This window comes from Petromyzon marinus, chromosome 13 (genome assembly GCF_048934315.1).
Source record: "Petromyzon marinus isolate PM22_M1 ecotype Great Lakes invasive population chromosome 13, UKy_Petmar_22M1.pri1.0, whole genome shotgun sequence".
Lineage (NCBI taxonomy): Eukaryota > Metazoa > Chordata > Hyperoartia > Petromyzontiformes > Petromyzontidae > Petromyzon > Petromyzon marinus.
This window is the reverse complement of record NC_133679.1, coordinates 1,412,005-1,431,443: the sequence shown is the minus strand read 5'-3', so window position 1 is coordinate 1,431,443 and position 19,439 is coordinate 1,412,005. Positions and strand designations below refer to the sequence as shown.

Below are 19,439 nucleotides of genomic sequence, written 5' to 3'. Positions count from 1 at the left end.
TTAGTAGGCTGCGCTGCCTTATTTACAGCTCACATTAAATATAAGATTGGCAGCCGAACCAAAGTGTATGTATGTACGGTGAACTTCTTTCGCACCCTACGTAGCCAACCCCGCCAATCGGAGGAGCGTGCGCATCGTGGCCGACATGTACAGTTCAGTTTAACATGTAGGCTTTCGCGACCAATATTAATCACAAAGTTTTTGGGTTAGATCGGTTTATTGATAAATGTGTCGTAACCCTCCACCACCCGACACGGCCAATCAGTAAAAAAGTGTCACGTTGACAAAAGATAAATAGTTCACTACTTTAGCCCACCGGTGTTGAAGAGTGAATCCACAACATTTACAATTTTTGAGTACAGTGCTGGATGTAATTACCAGCGAAACGTCGTACTCAAAAATTGTAAATGTTGTGGATTCACTCTTCAACACCGGTGGGCGTAAGTAGTGAACTATTTGTCTTTTGTCAACGTGACACTTTTTTACTGATTGGCTGTGTCGGGTGGTGGAGGGTTACGACACATTTATAAATAACGCGATCTAACCCAAAAACGTTTATTATGAATGTACAGTTCAGCTCGCCGTTGCAGACATCTTTGTCTTTTCCCACTCTCGTTCTTTGCTGCCCACTCATTTGACAAAATGAACTCCCGGTGACGCATCTCCCGGGCGATCAGCGCCTTGCTCCATGTGAATCACTCTGCCAGTCTGTGCGCCTGGGGAGATCGCTTACGCATGTGGAAGGAAGGCTTTAATTGTCACGAAAAAATGCGCTAATGCAATGGATGTACAAATAATTTATCCACGTTATTTTTTTCATGGCACATACATATCCATTATGGTTTTTTTTGTAATTGGCCACCATAGTAATGGCAAATGTTTATTTTTTTAATTCATTAACATGTTTAAATCTGATATTCAATCCCATAATATGATAATGTGTTGGCAATGGTGCATAAATAACAAAACTAACCATATTTGTCAATAACACCTCCCTAAACGGACAACATATCTTGATTTGAGGCTTTCGTGACTGCAGGAATCCACACGCTTTGGTTCTTTCGGTAAAGTCACGTGGGTAGAAAAAAGAATAGATCACAACGTTTCGATCGCAGCGCGAGCGTCCTGACTTTACCGAAAGAACCAAAGAGTAACATATATCTTACTCTCATTGGCCTTTGAGGGAAATATTATTGGCGAATGTGTTGAAAGTTTTTTTTTGTAATTCATCAAACTTCTGTGTTCAGTGTATTCTGCATGCAAAGCATTCGTGGCTGTTTTTTGTGTTTATTGTTGTCACTGCATATCCATTAAAAAAACTGTTGCGCTGCTCAATAGAGCCAGCATCAGACTTTCCACAGAAAGCGAAGAGACGAGGAAGCCTGAGGCTATTCATAGGTATAACGTTTCGTGAGCAGGCTGAACCACATACGCAGGGATGCTATCAACACCAGTCTGCTAATGTTGGTGCTTTGCAGCGATGGAATAGCCCCCCCCCCTTCCCCCACTGATTGCGAGACAAGACAGCTGGCATCTTTAGACGGACCGCCAACACAGCGACAAAGTATGAGGTTGCTATGCGGCATCTTGACACGCAGCTCATTGCGTTTGTAATTTGACGGATGTATGCATGCGTCTAGCAAGCTCGTACAAGGCTCTAGCGCTCCCGATTTTCTTTTAATGAGTATTGTTTAAATTCTCTCACTTCGGCTATGTGTGTCCTATGCGCCGTCGTGATTTCTGTCCGATTTCAACTCGACTCAGCCAGAGGGCATTGTTGCACAGATGGGGTTGACCTCATGCTGTTTTTTGTGCTTGCCAATTCTATATCTAACTTGGCCCTCATGAGTTGGCAATCACTGTGATGTGCCATGTGTCAAGGTACAGCAAAAAGTATATCTGCATTTTGTTGCCGTAACATCTGTCCTTTACCAAACACCTCAGCCATAATCTCACGTGGTCATGCACTCCAATGCTGGTGCAGCTTGAAAATTATTTTGAGATTCAGAGAGGCTTAAGACTAATTCCCCAGTGAATGGCATTATTATTAAATTACAAATATACATTTTCTTAAATTTTTCTTGATTAAAATATTTCACCGAGAAACGCCTTCGTGATAGCACGTCTCATTTGCAATCGTATCCAGCATGTCAATTGTCACATACATAGTAAACATATAATGCCACGTATACAAATATTTGTAATGCAAATCTACATATTAAGACCGCATTTAATAAGTATTTAAACAATTATTATTATTTTTTAATCTACGTGGCTTTACCGAAAGACCGAAAGAATATAATTATAATGGAATTACAGCAGAATCCCATTTCAAGATTGAGCAATGCATTTGCTACATCAGCTGTTTGCAATGTGCCATTGCATCCGGCAATATTACAAAGGTATGGCATGCAGTCTGTCACCGAGCACCAACATTAGTAAACTGTTTTTGAGCTTTGTTCCAGAAGTAGTACATGATATACCTCCAAGTAACATTGCTATCAATAACCCATTTGGTAGATCTATCCAAGTAGTCCTTTGAGATACCATCAGTAAACCATCTCTATCTGCCCATCACTGCTTCTCTATCTCACGCATAGTGTCTAGAAACCATATTCGATCATTCATTCCATCTCGGTAGCTTCCACTGCTGGCTGGTAGGAAGGTGGTGAGGGGGAGGGGTACCATCGCTGCGGGGCCGGGAGTGGTGCCACCTAGCGCGTGTGTATCCCTGCAGAGAAACGCACGGACAAGTCGGCGGTTTCGGGCGCCATCCGCCTGCGCATCAGCGTGGAGATCAAAGGAGAGGAGAAGGTGGCGCCGTACCACGTGCAGTATACCTGCCTGCACGAGGTAAAGCCACGTGTAGCGTGCAGAGCGGTGGCCCGGCGTGATTGACATGTGGCCCTGGTGCAAGGCGTGAAATGTGGCCCGCTGTCTTCTGTCACTGTCCCCTCTCCCTCCTCGTCGCGGGTGCCGATGGCGCGTTTCACACGACGGTGTAGGCCGAGGCATTTTCGGTGTCTCGGGAAACGGGTCAGGTGACACACACTCAGCAATCACAGCCGACCGACTGCAGACCTTGACACTGATGCTCCTCCCGAGTCCTAGCAAGCTGTCACTTGCTTCGTTTCCTGCGCCGCTTAAAGCCAGGGCCTCCAGCCAACCGCCAACACTCGCCCCTAGACTTCCTCACTCTTTGTAGGCCAGAGACGATCCTTTGTGATGTATATCCAGTTTTAAAATGCTTTACATTATACAGAGATATGTAAAGTTGCACAATGTAACACAAACTGTGCCACCATTATGTGCAATTTAGTCAAATGGAAGAGAAACACCCATTTCAATATTGTATTTTTTTTATGGAAATTAACTAAATGGTTGATACCACAGACTAGTGTTTTCTAAAGATTTAAGTCATTATCTCTTTACTCATGATACGTTTACGCAAAGTCACCACTCACCAGTTATCCAGTTTTATTGAATTTGAATGTCAGACCTGGGCTTGGTAGAATTGAATGTAAAATATAAGTTGCGTGATGGATTTGTTTGGGGACTGGGCTGTAACAATCCACCGTCTGCATGTGAATTCCTGGTTTATCTTAAGCCACATTTCAACCAGCTCAGTACTCTTTTGGCATGCACATTGTGCCACGGTGCCACACAACCTTCCGTTGCACCTGCAGTATGTTCTTCATTCCTCCTTCTTTCAAGCATTCTCTGAAAGTGACTGTGATACTGCGTTTGAAACATTCAAACACTATTATTCGTGATTGATTTTGGCATTAGGTCACGTAATGATCCGGCTAATATCTTTATGTATAACCCTCCACCACCCAACATAGTGATTTTTATAATAGTTTGTACCAGGAGTTTGTATAATGAAAACTAGATATGGGTAATGAATGCTAAAGTTGACCTTTTGTAAACCAGTGCTTGTAACTTGACACACCCATTTATCTGCCTTGTACCCACGGCAAGAATTGCAAGTCGGTCGATGAATTTAAGTTTGGTCTTCAGACGCAACACTCACAATGATTGTGGACACCAGTGGTGGTCAGGGAAATAATGGAGTTGAGGGAGTCGGGGGGGGGGGGGGATAGATGGAAGGAGCAAAAGCCAACAATCCAATCAATTTGCATAGCAGGTATACATATGTGTGTGTCTGCGTGTGTGTGTGTGAGAGACTTTGTGTACATCTGACTTGGTTGTGTGTGTGTTTTATGTACGTGCATTACATGTAAGCACACTCTGTACAAATTGTAAGAACGGGAAATCCCGAGGACGAATTGACCGTCCCGAAATCGATCATAACATCCCATTTTGGTAAACCTATAAAATAAATCGTGTCAACCCGCTAATGTAACTTGCGTTGCTGACGATTTGTAATGAGGAAAAATGGTTCATCGGCAGGGGCGGAGGGGGGGGGTGCAGTGGTCGGCACACCACACGATGAAACGTCGAAACCTTGGTTTGTCTGGATTTGCAGAGTAATGAGTGCACTTGCTTTTAATGCCAGGATTCTGAGCTGCAATTTAATATATTTTTTATGGATTTAATAAACGACATTTTTCCATGAAAGTCATTGTATGCAGGTTTGAGATATAATGAGTATTGCCACCAAACATAACATTATATTAAATTAGCTTTATATGTGCTTAAGTAGAGGTTTATACAACTCCAATACAGAGCAGGGAGGAATTTTTTTTGACAACATTGTCACAAACTAAATATTTACCTCGTGTAAGGTATACACAGGGTGCTTGACTTGCCACTCTAATTTGTTAAGAAATGTGAATATATGTTGTTGGAGCTGCATTTCAAACACATAATTTTACAATTGTATCCTACCACATCACTTAGCGTTCATATATTCTACCGTATGGTTTCATGTGTTTGTTATGTGTTTAATTTAAAAAGTAAGTCTTACAATTATTTTTCAAAGGCAATTGTTAATATTTAACAACATTGTTAAGATTACTCAACTAAATGCCCTTGCAAGAGTAATAATCGACGAGCGTCGCTTTACGTTTTACCACTTTCGCAGAATCTCTTCCACTACCTGACCGACATACAAAACAACGGCGTGGTGAGGATTCCCGACGCCAAGGGCGACGAGGCGTGGAAGGTTTACTTTGACGAGACCGCGCAGGAGATCGTGGATGAGTTTGCCATGCGCTACGGCATTGAGTCCATCTACCAGGCGATGACGTGCGTACAGACCCCCCCCCCTTGCCCACTCCTCCTTCACGTCCCCCTCGTCGCTAAACGGCTGTCCCGTACTCATGTTAATGGACGCTTAGCAATGTTACGTATTTGCACACGTGCACATAATGTACCCGTGAGACACTGCTTGCAGTTATCTGCGCGTCCGAAGAATATGAAAGCCTAATAGGATTACGTGTGTATAAATTTGTATGCCGAAACTCATGATAATTTCAACAACATTAATGATCATTACTGTTCAGAATAAATCAAAGCATTGCTAAGTCTTCAGCTTAAGAACATTCGAATATTTTTATGGTTGTTGTAAATGTTAAAAACAAATTTGCGTGCGACTTTTTCATACTGAAATAACCAGTTTTAAATAGTTGTATTGTATTTTTTCAATGCTATTGTACAAACATTTTGACATTTTAGGAAATCACCAAAACTATCAAATTAAGGTGGACTAATATGGCCTCTTTTGGTTTAGTCAATGCTAATATTGTTATTTTCTAAGAAACACCCAAACACATGTTCGCTGTTATTCTAGATAATACAACAATTTACAGTGAAAATTTCGATTTAAAGCTTTCGTGACTGCAATTATTCATCTTCTTTGGTTCTTTCGGTAAAGTCACGTAGAATGATAATAAAATAATAAATTGATAAAATAAAATAACACAATAATGTGGCCGAAACGTCGTGAGAATATTATTGTGTTATTTTATTTTATCAATTTATTATTTTATTATCATTCTACGTGACTTTACCGAAAGAACCAAAGAAGAATTTACAGTGCGCAAGCCAGAAACTTGCTCCGTATGAACATACTATTGGAAATGCCGCATTTCGCCTGGAAAATGGAGCACTTATTCCATATGATGAGGGAACTCTGCCACATTCTAGCACAGTCGTGGCTGCCACTACTCTAAGGATATCTCACATGGTTAACAGACTGATAGCTCATTGAGATAATGAACATTAATGGAAAATAATTGACCCATCACAGAGCCCCTTTGGGTTATATCTTAATGTCCTTTAAACATGACACAGCATTCCCATGTACAAATCGTTTGTCTTATGTAACCACGTGTTACCCTATTCACTTTCATTATTTATTCGTGTCCCTAATTTACATCATTAGTGATCCCTGCGAAGTTCAGTATAGTTTCTTAACGTTCTTCATTTACCCACGACACACCATGCTGATATATTATTTCTTAATGTGTGCTCTTTAACCCTGTGCATTTCCTTTAACAATCTTCATCACCTTTATTTTACCACAGGAAATACGAGTGAAGTTAATTATCTCCCACTTTCTCTCCTTATTTTGGAACATTTGAGTGAGAGATATAAACGTGGGTCCTCCCACATCTTCCAAGATGTCTGGTCAGAGTGGAAGAGTAGGCCAAATTCCCTCGAGCACTCTCTCAAGTGGAAGTCCTTCTATGAGCAGTGATGTGAACAAGTAATTGACTTGCTGCACCTTTGTAAATTATAATAAATTCTGCTGAAAATGTAAAAGCCAATGAGGGTGATTATCATTCAAGGGCCACTTCAGGTTGGTTTAGGCTAAATTATGTGCCCAGAGTAGGCCTGTGGTTGAAGTAATCACATTTAATTAGCACGATCATGAGCCCCGCTGAGGAGGAGGAGGAGGAGGCAGCAGATGGTCTGGTGCTGCGCTATGGCCCCTTTACTGCTCTTGGGCAGCATATCCAAGTGATCTTTCAGCGCTACGGAGCTATTGATGGGAAGCTATCACAACTCTCAGTGGAATTTCATATTTTTTATTTTACATTCTGAGAGAGGACATTTGTGTTGTGAATGGCCCCAAATATAATGCATTCTGTGGCTCTAGATATAAAAACATCTGGTAACAATTCCACACGACTAGGAATCTAATTTTGATTTAAAGCTTTCATGACTGCAGGAATTCATATTCTTGGTTCTTTCGGTAAAGTCACGTTGAAGGGAAACAATAAAATAATAAAAATATAAAATTCTCACGACGTTTCGACTGCAACACAAGCAATCATCACACCTGATGATATATATTTTTATTATTTTACTGTTTCCCTTCTACGTGACTTTACCGAAATAACCAAGAATAGGAATCTAATGTCGCGTGTCGGTAGATTTATTCATTTGTGAGTACATGCAGTGTTCGAAATTGCCGGACATACGATGGTACGCCATTTAGGCAATTCTCAGAACACTAAACGTGTACCAGCACTTGTCAAAGCAGTTCCTCTTGCTGTGCTGCAAGGTATCTGGAGGGAGGAAACTGCACTGAACATTGGCTGCAGGGCAAATGGGCATCAATAGGCTTCTACTTTTCCATTTCGACCATTGAGAAACGTGGCAACGCGTGACTTTGCGTGCATGTTGGCGAGCACACGCGTGTGTGTGCGTGTGTGCACTTCACCACGCATTTGCTTTCGTGTGGTTGTACTACATTGGGTGGCCGTTGTGAGTTTTATCGCGTGTGCTTAATGTCGTGCTCACGTGCTTGTACTTGCAGGCATTTCTCCTGCCTGTCGTCTAAATACATGTGCCCGGGAGTCCCTGCGGTGATGAGTACCCTGCTGGCCAACATCAACGCCTACTACGCGCACACCACAGCATCCACAAATGTTTCGGCCTCCGACCGCTTTGCTGCGTCAAACTTTGGTGTGAGTCCTGCAAATCCGCCATGCATTCTGTGTTAAAGATTAAATTACCCCGAATGTTGTCCTTTGAGGGTCACGGTTCCATCTTACGACGAGCGCTGCCCGCGCAAATGCGCTGCCCGCAAATGCGCTGCCCACGCATTTGCGCGGGATACACAGCCGGGGTGGTGGGTGGGGTGGCTGGAAGGGGGGGGGCGTGACGTCAGGGGGGGGGCGTGACGTCAGGGCGACGCACGACCCGGCTCACCGCTGCAGAATGTGAGTGATGTCATCGCGCAGATGTGCACGTTGCTGTCATCACTACACGCACCTGCCCGCTCAAGTCCTAGCCAGCCAGCAAAACTTTTTTTTTATGCAGTATCATATTACGCATTATTTTACTTAAGATTTTTTGATTTCACAAGCAGGAACATTTCTATTTTTTCGGGCATAGGATGAGCCTCAGATAATTTTCAGATATTTGTAGCCATTGTTCATTTAGTCAGCGAGTAGTTTTCATCTAGTCGATGATAATACGTGGAATTGAGTTTGGTCTTAGTCTGTGGATCTCACTTTTGTCATTCAAATATAAATTACTGACTAATAATGTGCCCAGTGTTAATTCAGCCAGCATTTAGTGACTACATGAAATCCACAGACCAAGACTATAGACGAAGACTAAAACACTCCAATGCTGGTTAACAGTGTGCATCATGTGCCCGTTACACGCTAAAATGGTCTGGGGGAAAATTTTACCTCGGAATTGAAAGTCAATGCCCCTTTAGTGCATTGGTTCTTTGGTAAAATATTAAACCATTATTGAACAGAATTCTTCCTCATATGTGTGCTGCTGTCTGTGACAGAATTTTTGTTTGGTTGGCGTAGTGTTGCACAGCGCTGTTTTGTTATAGTATGTTGGTTTGTTTTGTTTGATGAAAAATGGGTCTATTTAAGAGCAATTGTAAATTTAGCAAGCGTATTCTCATCACAATGGTCACACGATGTGAATTTTCAAAACAAAATATGCAATCGCAAAATTTCCTGCAAGTGTTACTTCTGTAGCAAAGGCTTTGCTCTTGAAATTGGTCATAGCACAGTCTTTCCAGGTCAATTGTGGAAGCTGAAGAGAGATGACAGGCGTGTTCGAGGTCTCGTAATTGTTTAATTCCTCCTATCTGTGACAGCTTATTAATCAATCCTGTTATCAGGTGTGGCCATCCTATCCCCAATTTCCTCCCATTATCCACAGGCCACTGGAGACCTCAAAGGAGCATTGCATGAAAAAAAATACAATTTTCGCCCGGCATATTGTGTGTAGTGTGTTGGAATCCTGAGTCCACGTTGCTGTACAATAATAGCAGCGCACTGTTATGGAACACGATTTTGGCTTCGTTTGAATTGTATGAGAACAGAAAGAAAGGTTTGTCCGGCTTTTGGACCAGCTGCACAACTCGCTGCGGATCGACCTGTCCATGTACCGGGTAAGGGCCCTTCATGACATTATGCTTATTGGCATGCATTTCGTTTTATTATACTTTATGTGTGTATATATATACAGGGACTCCTCTACTTAGGGACATTCGACTTAGGAACTTTCAGAGATACGAACAAACCTGTCCGTATGTCAAGTTGGCCCATTCAGACCGAGGGTCGTAAGTTCAACCGCCGCGCCATAGATGTCGGCGGTGGCATCTACATCTGCAGAACATGAAGAACCAGTGGCATCTACATCTGCAGAACATGAAGAACCAGTGGCATCTACATGAGATTATACAATTTTTAAAGCCATTCCCGTGTTTAGTGTACATGCCGTACAACATGTTTGGAATCGACAGGAGTAAATTTGGACTTAGGAGGAAATTGACTTACGAACAGACCTCTGGAACACAACTCATTTGTAAGTAGAGGAGTCCCTGTATATATGGTAGGGAGTGGTATTGCAGCGGTTAGCGCTATGCTGCACAACGAACCCGGCGACCCGAGTTCGATTCCCGCTCACGGCTACCAGTGACGATTATCTGAACCGGTCCTCGACCTCCCTTAGGTCGACGCAGTCTCAAATGAGTACCTGGTGCAGTGTGTAAACATCAGCACTGGCGAAACAAAGGCAGCCTGGCGTGGTGTTGATCACCCACCCCCTCGTGCACTGTGCCAGCCTTCACAAGAACTTGCCAACAGCACCTGCCCCAACAGTCATTTAAAGGCTATACAGGAACTCTTTGTATATATATAAACTGTACATTTACCATGAAGACACTGACTGTACAAAATACCATATTCGAGGACGCACAGTGTTCCAGGATGCTGTCTTCCAGTCTCCAGGTCTCCAAATTATTTCCTCGCACTGCATGGAAGTCTCTCTTAACCCCTTAAAACAATCTCAGTCCCTTCAATGAGCCCATCGATTCTACTCTGTGGGAGTCTCCATAAAAAATTGTTATTGACTTTCCAGATGCATTCAAATAAACCCTTCAGTTGCATGTCCAGAGGCCCTTGCCGACCTTGCGGATACCCCGTCCATTTCGAGAACCACTTAGTCTCCCAACTCCACATTCTGCCACAGCCCCACTCCTCGGTTCCCACGGTTCACATGGCTGCGCTACGTGCACCGGGTTTTGAGACACATTCTTCTTTAGGTGATTTGGGACCTTTTTTCCCAATATCAATGTATGAAAAATAAGATAAGGTTTGACCCTTTATGGCAATAGAACAGGTGTTAAGATGTTCAAACACCTCATTAAGGCATGTCTCAGGTGTAGGCCAATCAGTTTAAAAGACAATGCATATATTATAATTAACAGAGCATGTTTGTTTGCATGTTCATCACAAGTACTGTGTGTGGTTAATGCAGACTTGATTCCTTGTAAAAGGTTTCTATTTGGTATTTGAACATCTTAACACCTTTTTTTACTGCCATAAAGAGTCAAAGATATTCTTCTTTTAGGTGATTTATAAATGAATGCTCTTTTCCCGACCACATGCAATTCACAATTGGTTCGATTATGCTCCTTCAGAGTGCAGTATATGTTAAAGTTGTGTGTGTCTTGATCGACAGATGAATTTAAATTATTCACTTTAGATTTGCTCTGCTACAATTGCAATTTGCACCATCACTATTATCTGTACGATTAGTGAGTAGCTTAAGTGTTTTTTTTTTATCTTGACATTGACCAAATTACGAGTAACCTATTGTATCCATTGTATTTCACAATATCCATTCCTTTAAAAACCCAAATTAAACCACAATGCACAAAGGTGAAATACTCGACAGATGCATTTTTTATTTGTACTGCATCTAGTGCCAGCAGTGGTGGTGGTGGCGTGGGAAGTTCAGTAATTGCTTGAGCTTCATTTCATTAGAACATAGTGCTTTAAAAAGCTGTGCTAATTCTAGATTGAAATTAGTGCACTGAAAGCTTATGGAGAGCATGCATAGAGGTTATTTCAAACCTGTGTATTGCATGCATAATTGGGAACATGTGCTTTATTTCATTGACAGAACAACTTCCCTGCCAGTAACCCTGAAAGACTGCAGGACCTGAAGTCAACAGTGGACCTCTTGACCAGTATTACATTCTTCAGGATGAAGGTATTTCCTTTCACATTGGTAACACATTCATAAAAGGCATTTTAGTTGAGGTGTCACTGAAATGTTATGGTCAATTCAGACTTGTTTCAGTAACTTTTAATGTCCTACATCATACAGATCACGATGCTATTTTTGCATATGACAATATGTTCCGGAGCCTAAATGCCAATGTTGACATCTATTAGCCATTCAGAGGGCTTTTAGGAGAGAGTTCATGTCGTTTTGCTCTTCCTCCCTTAAAGTAGTGCGGGACTGTAGTGGTTTACAATGTGGCCCAGTTTACCGACAGGTTATAGTGTCTCTGCCTGTGACGAAGTCGTCCGGAATGCGCCCAATCTCATGGGATCTCGGAAGCGAAGCACGGTTGAGTTTGGATCGTGCTTGGATGGGTGACCACCGTGCATGACAGGTGTTACAGGCTTTGCGGCTACGAGATGGGCAGTCCAGCAACATCCATCGTTAAACACTGTGCTTTTGGCGCTCGCACGTCTTTGCTCCCAGCCTTCAGCAGTCTGCAATGACGAGCATGGTGCATCGACTAACTCTGCTGTAACCCATTCATGCTGCTGCGTGGACAGAGGCGGAGGGAGCGGGGGTACATTGAAGAAACCTTGCTCCATTGTTTCGTTGGCCATGAGAAGGGGCCGAACCAGCGATCCCTGGATTGCAAGTCCAGTGTGCTAACCATTACACCACAGCAGCTTCTCTCTGTTCACTGTAGAGCACACTCATCTCTTTGTGATATATTCCTGGCGGCTGCAGGTACAGGAGCTGCAGAGCCCCCCACGTGCCAGCATGGTTGTCAAAGACTGCGTCAAGGCCTGCCTCAACTCCACCTACGAGTACATCTTCGCAAATTGCCATGAGCTTTATAGCCGGGAATACCAACCCGCTGATCCGGTAAGATAAAAAAAAACTGTTCACCTGGTAATATCACAAACCGCTGACCCAGTGATATCACAAACGACTGACTTGGTAAGGCTACAAACGGCTGACTAGATGTGAAAATAGCCAATGTCTCAACCCAGCGACAAAGAACTGTACATGTGTTTTTGTCATTGTTGCACTCATAGGCCACCCCTCAACCCAGACGTAAAGTAATGTCTCTGCCATTGCTTTGCCAATGAATGCTAACCGTTCCCACCGGGCGGTAATTTAATTATTTACACGTTATTTATATGTTGTCCTTTACTCAGTTGTCGACATTCATTTACGTCCGCGGTGCTGCTGTGATTTATTAGTTCACAAATGCAAATATCAACCGTTTATGTGCATAACGTTCCCCTGGGTTACAGGATAACTTCAGCTTGCATTAGGCATGCCGTCTGCATGTTTGTCCGTTCACACCTCAGCCAGTTCGGCTGTACAGCACACCACATTGCTTGCAATTACTCAGCGTAATATCACTGGCCGTTCATATGGTGTACATGCCAAATAATCTTTAACTGCTGTAGCCCAAACTTTATGCACCAGCGTGAGATTCCAAATGACCACTCAATGCATTACTTTCTCAAGGGAGATTGTCCTATGGAGTGTAATTTACACCACCATCTCAGGGCTGTTAACAGCAGACGAACACTGCCTCAATCTACGTACGTACATTGAACGTCTTTCGCACCGTACGTAGCCAACCGTGCTCATCAGAGGTGCGGAGGGGAAAGACGGCACGCTAAACACAGCAAGCAGTTCTAAAGAAATGAGCTTTCAATCTCGATGATGATTTAAAAGTGCATAGCTCCAGTTGCTTCCTAATATCGGAAGGAAGAGCGTTCCAGACGGCCGCAAAATGCTCGTTTGAGCGAGAAATCACTTTCGTATTACTTTTGTCCACTGCAACAACTGGTGCTGTCCGTTAACAGTGGCCCTAATTGGAAAAATATATAACAAGCAACATCTTTGGCAAATGCACCTCTGATCAGTGGTTTGCTACGTATGGTGCGAAAGAAGTTCAACATAATATTTTTTTTATTTTCAAGACCACACTATGTGCTATTGATGAACGTGTTGAGTGCTAATTAAGATCACTTTCACACGCCATCACGAATCTCACACTGCGACTTAGAGGCCCATTGCTCATTTAAATAACTCTATAATCCCATGCACGCAAGTTATACACACTTTTTCTTTTACAATGCCAAAAGTATATACGTAGTTACTTCATGTAGTATTTATAAAAATGTTCATGTTGATCGTTCAGTGTATCACAACTTTTTATTAAACATGATTATATACGAGTAGACATTGTCGATTAAAAACATCACTCTATGGTCAATGCACTTAGACTGGCAGCCTGTCAGCTGGATGTGGGTTACTGAATGCACGTGCTGTTTTGTTATTCTCCCACAGAGTAAGAAGCAGGACATTCCTGCCGATGAACAAGGGCCAAGCATCAAAAACCTGGACTTCTGGCCCAAGCTCATCACCCTCATCGTGTCGATCATCGAAGAGGACAAGAACTCCTACACGCCTGTCCTTAACCAGTGAGTTTCCTCGAGTTGGTGTCCACTCGGAATGGACGAAATCTCTCTTGTCGTTCATTATGCACATTGTTTAATTCTCCTTTCTATGTATGTTGAACTTGCGGTTCATGTTCGTCCCATGTCTCAGGCAGACCACGTGCCTTCGATGTTTACACATTGTTATTTTATGGGGAATATTGGATCGTTGTTGAAAGAGGTTGCTGATTGGCTTTGTTTTACATGGGCTTTTTATTTTAAATTAATATATTTCACCTGGTGTCCAAGGTGTCAACTTATGATTGCATAATGACCACGAAAGATGCTGATGCAAACATTTAAAATCTTTCACTTGTACAATTTGCATTTATACAGTGAATATCATACCAGGTCAAGCACATGAATTAATATGGTGCACACCGCCAGTTCATGTTGAAGAAGTATTTGGTTAAGATTTTGATTGCTGTATTATTTTATTTGTTATCCAACCTTTAAAGTGTATTGAATTAGGTTTAACCTTTGCCTAAACTAATTTAGAAGTGTAGCAGGCCACTTCACCGTTTAATTAATAATTATCTTTCTTTTCATTACTATGTCGAGGTCACATGTTTATGTTGGAACCTGTTTAAAAGTGTCACAAGAATCATCTCTAGGTGTTCTCCTGTGATGGTTTAATAGAATAATGCATCACAATCACATTCTTCACAGCTTCCTGTGTGGTAAAATCCCTAACATGTACTGTTTTACTTTTTAAATATGTATTTATTTACTCGATAACATCTTTGCAGTGACAATCATTGGTGGTCGGGTGATAAACCTGAAACATCTTGCTTGCAAAGCATCCCCTCTGCTGTGAGATCATCACAGTCTGTTTCCTTCACGTCAGCCGAACGGCTGGCCCCCATGGCACAGGGTGCAGTGCCTCGAATCCCATCACTGCCAAGCGTCTCGATGGAGGTTTTTGTTTTTACAACGTGCGCCGTGCGCTGTGAACGGACGACGCCCGCGTCAGTTGATGACGCGCCCGTTATTTTGGTTCAACTCCAAGTCTTGATTTTTGTTTCTTTCATTTCCCGACCCCCCTTCAAACAAATTGCAAACTGAACGGTTTCTGTTCGTTGAGCGTGTGTGTGCCAATTTGTGCTCGATGACTCCCGCTGCTCGATGGCGATTCCACCCCCCCCGCCCACCACCTTGTCCCGTGTGCTCCTTCGGGTGCGTCGGAGTGAAGGTAGCGTGCGGTACATGGTTACACTGCGTAAATGAGCTTTGTGTGTTTCCCTAGGTTCCCTCAAGAGCTCAATGTGGGCAAGATCAGTGCAGAGGTTATGTGGATAGCCTTTGCTCAGGACATGAAGTATGCCCTTGAAGGTAGGTACCAGCAGGAAAATATATACAATAATTGGAGTGTCGAGATTGTCATTATGCTTATGGATGTGCTGGTGGTTGAACAATGAGCTTATCGCAATGCGGTCTCTCTCAAATAAATATGCACATATAGCAACACGAAACTATGTACGAGACTATTAAGCGTAATGGAGTACAAATGAGCAAATCCTTGGAAGCTTTGCTGTTACTTTATTTCATCATTATTATTTTTGTTTCACCATGACAAATCTTCTGAAAGCTTGATTTGCATCGTTTGTGATGGAAAAAATACAACAGTATAACCGTAGCGGTAAAACACTTAGCAGTGCGGCGGATTCATATGGAAATGAAACAACACAGCTTTTAATAATAAAGTATATGCTCTTGAACGTGCAGCAATAGTTAACAGTGCTCACATCTACAAAAAGAGTGTTCAGGAGATAGGCAGGGGACAGAAAGAGTGGAATGTCGATGCGAAGTCAAAGAAGACGTTGGTCACCGGTGGAGACGGCCCGAGACATTGTTCATGGCTTACCAACTGTGGGGGGCGTGGCAAGGGACAGGGGGCGTCTCCTTGTGAAGTCAACCTTATATATTTATCCCAATTAAAATCTGGCGGATCGTTTGATGAGTTAAAAAGGGCATTGTCTGGGCAGAGCATTGCAACTTACGTTTAGCCCCGAGACACAACCTGGGAATCTACCAGCCAGCAGCTGGTGAACCTGGGGATCCTGTCATGATTGTGACTTAAATTGCAAGGTCTAATTTGCCATTCAGGAGCAGAGTGGCCGCATCGGAGTTTTGTAAGAGAAGAGAACTAGAAGAGGAAACATTACAGGGGGAGAGTACACACGGAGAACAGAGGCAGCAGAGAGGGACATGGAGGGTGGGAGTAGGCAGAGACCAAGAGACGCAGACAAGGAGAGACAGACATGGAGACAACAAGAACGTGTGCTTAGCTTTCACGTCTGGTAGTCAAACGAAAATAACATTCAAATTCAGAGTATGTAAAGCACTCGTTAAAATAAATTAGTTCATACTTCTCAATGCAGAAGTCTCTGCATTGAGACTTCTTAAGAACTGGGTCCTTAAAAACTCATTGTGACTTTCCTGGATAAATATTATCACATAAGTCATGTGCCACTGAGGTGCTGGGATAGTGATTGCCTTATAAGGCACATGGCCTGCCCCACTGTGCTTGGAGTGGGCCCCTTGAAGGGCTCCGTGCACCAGGATGTGCCGATGTCACAACACCAATGCCGCCCATCCCCCACTGCCCCTCCTAGTTGGCTGCAGCCACGGTGGCAGATCTCTGATCGACAAAGGTCAATCAAACTCGGAGATTTAACACGTGCACTTTTGCGACCAATATCATCCATAATATAGTTTTTTTTGGGGTTAGATCGGAGTAAATTTACGCGATCTAAATTTACGCGATTTAACCACAAAAAAAACCTATATTATGGATGATATCTGTCGCACAAACCAACGTGTTAAATTTACGCGATCTAACCCCAAAAACACCTCTATTGTAAACTCGGAGATGTTAACGTTTCCAGTTTTATTTTCTGTAACCAGGTGAGATTCCGAGACCAGGATGAGTGACATTTACAAGCTTGGGTCACCAAAATTACAAATTCAAAAATAAAATAAACTTAAACATCAAATAAATTTGTAAATAGAATGCAGTAAGCTTGGCAAAATACACTCAATTTATACCAAGAGTTTGTTTTACATATATCCAAAAGGTGTGAATTATGTTTGCCGTGTTTAATGTGTTTTTTTATCTAATTGTAAGGGATCTGTGGGAGGGAAGGGATACGTGTCTCCTGTAACAGGACAATATTGGGTTTTGGTAATTTGGAAACCCAGTTAGAATGATGTTTTCTCTAGTTCTTATCCAACAACAAATACACACAGGCTTACGGTGCTGAAAAAGAATGTCACTCCATCATTCGAACAGCAATACCGTTTGAGTATTTGCCTTCATCACAACGAACATTTGACAGGCCTTAAGCCCTACCGGGGTCGAGTCTCTTCGTCATCAAACTCGTAAAACTAACAGCCTTTCCACTGTAAGACATGACGAGCATCAATCATGTGTGTTCAATTTTGTTATGCTTTCATTGTGTGGCTACTGTTTCCATGTGTGTCGTTTTCATTTTTCATTTGTACTCCTTGTGCTTTCCCTGCTTCATTGTGCCTGGCCTTGTGCCACGTCACACTCTCACTGTCATTGCCAACGTTTAGCCTACAAACAGCGCTTACACTCAACACACTGTCATGGTAAGAAGCGTCCCATCAACGCGTTGCTTGCATGCAAATCTCCTTTAGGCAACGGCAAGCTGGGAATAACCGATGGTGTTATTCACGCAACGAACGCACATGATCTGCCTTGAAAACGGATCATGAAAAACAAAACTATAGCGCACATTTCCCTACTTTAGCAACAGATGTCTCTCTGTCTGTCTTCCTCTGTCATCTCCAGTGTGTCGGGTTGGTCTGTCTGTCCGTCATCGAGTATGCCACCCGTGCCCACTCCCTCGTCCCATCCCCCTTGTTCCTTCCTCCATTGCGTTCAAGTAGCTCACGCACGCAGACGCCCCTTTAGTGGCATTGTTCACGATGCTTCGCCAGATGTTTTGCTTTGTGGGGGAAAAAAAGGAATTTAGTTCGCTAATTTTTTTAAATAGCTCTTCGCGAATGCCCGCGTCGAGGTTATTTGCGGTATTGTTTGCAGAAATTGGAACATTTGATTGAGTCAGGAATACAGTAAGTTTTATTTGGTGTAAACACACTGTGTGATTCACAGAGTTATTTTAAAATGTGAATTTTACTGTATTTTAGTGTGTTTTAGTGAATGTTAAATGTAAATTGGGTTATTGGTCCTACAGAAAAAAAATAGATGTTTTTTGTAATGCGATTGCACATTCCTCTGTAATCGGATAATATATTATCTCGAAACGTGCCAGTTGAAACAATTGGGAAGGTTTATTAAACCCCTGGCGCCTCTGTCTACTCAGCAGTGGAAACGGGAACACCGTGGTGAGTCCACTGGCAGGTCGCGTGCGGTGGGGTAAAGTGTGGCCTACGCTCACCTCATCCAAAGTGTCCCCGGCCAGCATGAAAGAGTAGGCCAAAACACTCTTAGAGGTGCATCTTCTGGGTTCTTTCGGTAAAGTCACGTAGAATGGAGATAAAATAATGAAAATAATAACAGAATAAAATTCTCACGACGTTTCGGCCACAACACAAGCGCTGTCTTCCGGAGTCCTGTTTCTTCACCTGAGGAAGGCTACTTGTGTTGTGGCCGAAACGTTGTGAAAATTTTATTCTGTTAATATTATTTGTATTTTATCTCCATTCTACGTGACTTTACCAAAATAACCCAGAAGATGAATCCCTACAGTCACGAAAGCTTTAAATCGAAACTCTTAGAGGTGCTTTCTGGAGCTTCTTTAGTGGAGGCCCCTTCCACCAATCATGGTGTGAGCAGAGAATTGCAGGGCATGTCCTTTGCCTGCTCCATATTCATGTTATCCAGCAATGTCATATGCCTTCAAATAACCTCGCTTATAACATGTATTGGCAAAATTATATACCCATACAAATGTGCATGAGTGAATTGGGATGAAAACGAGCCCAGTAATTGTCACGATATATACCAAACTTATGTATGGCAAATTACGAATGCATTCTAGCTCAACTTTATATAACATATTTTTACAAGCTGCATATTTTACAATTTTTGTTCTTTTATTTATTTTACATGTTTTTTTGTTTCTGTTCATGACCTGTGTGTGTGTGTCAAGGCTTGGCCACTATGTGTGTGCGTAGCGTGCTGTTCTCTACCGGTAAGAAATGGTCCCAGATACAGAGCTTCATGAGGCCCTGTAAAGGTTTCCATTATGCCTTGATCTGCTATAATTCAGTACTGCTTTACGTGTCTCCCGTTTAATAACGGGGATTTCAAACATGGCAACAATAACCTTTAGAGGACAATTTGGCGGTACGTTTATGATCAGGAAATACTAAGCAACTTGTCACTTCCATAGTTGATGACAAATGTTTGGTGGATGTTTAGCATGGTGAATTTAAATCTCAATTCCCACAACCAAACATATACTCCTTTCCAAATTCATAGGCATAGCCATTTATTTGGTTTAAATA

At 42.5% G+C, this 19,439-nt stretch overlaps 1 protein-coding gene across 16 annotated transcripts in view; it reads left to right on the top strand.

The window, feature by feature from the left end:
• UNC13B (unc-13 homolog B) overlaps window positions 1-19,439 on the top strand; it is a 189,003-nt gene that overhangs the window by 133,012 nt on the left and 36,552 nt on the right. For 10 of the 16 annotated variants that reach the window (XM_076066785.1, XM_076066789.1, XM_076066784.1 and 7 more), the window contains 9 exons: window positions 1,339-1,398; window positions 2,738-2,853; window positions 5,048-5,211; window positions 7,730-7,880; window positions 9,269-9,337; window positions 11,356-11,445; window positions 12,208-12,345; window positions 13,792-13,925; window positions 15,187-15,272. In XM_076066785.1, coding sequence (XP_075922900.1) covers window positions 1,339-1,398; window positions 2,738-2,853; window positions 5,048-5,211; window positions 7,730-7,880; window positions 9,269-9,337; window positions 11,356-11,445; window positions 12,208-12,345; window positions 13,792-13,925; window positions 15,187-15,272 — 1,008 coding nt within the window. The remainder of the gene's footprint in view (window positions 1-1,338; window positions 1,399-2,737; window positions 2,854-5,047; window positions 5,212-7,729; window positions 7,881-9,268; window positions 9,338-11,355; window positions 11,446-12,207; window positions 12,346-13,791; window positions 13,926-15,186; window positions 15,273-19,439) is intronic. The other 6 variants (XM_076066788.1, XM_076066787.1, XM_076066786.1 and 3 more) reach the window with 1 other exon arrangement.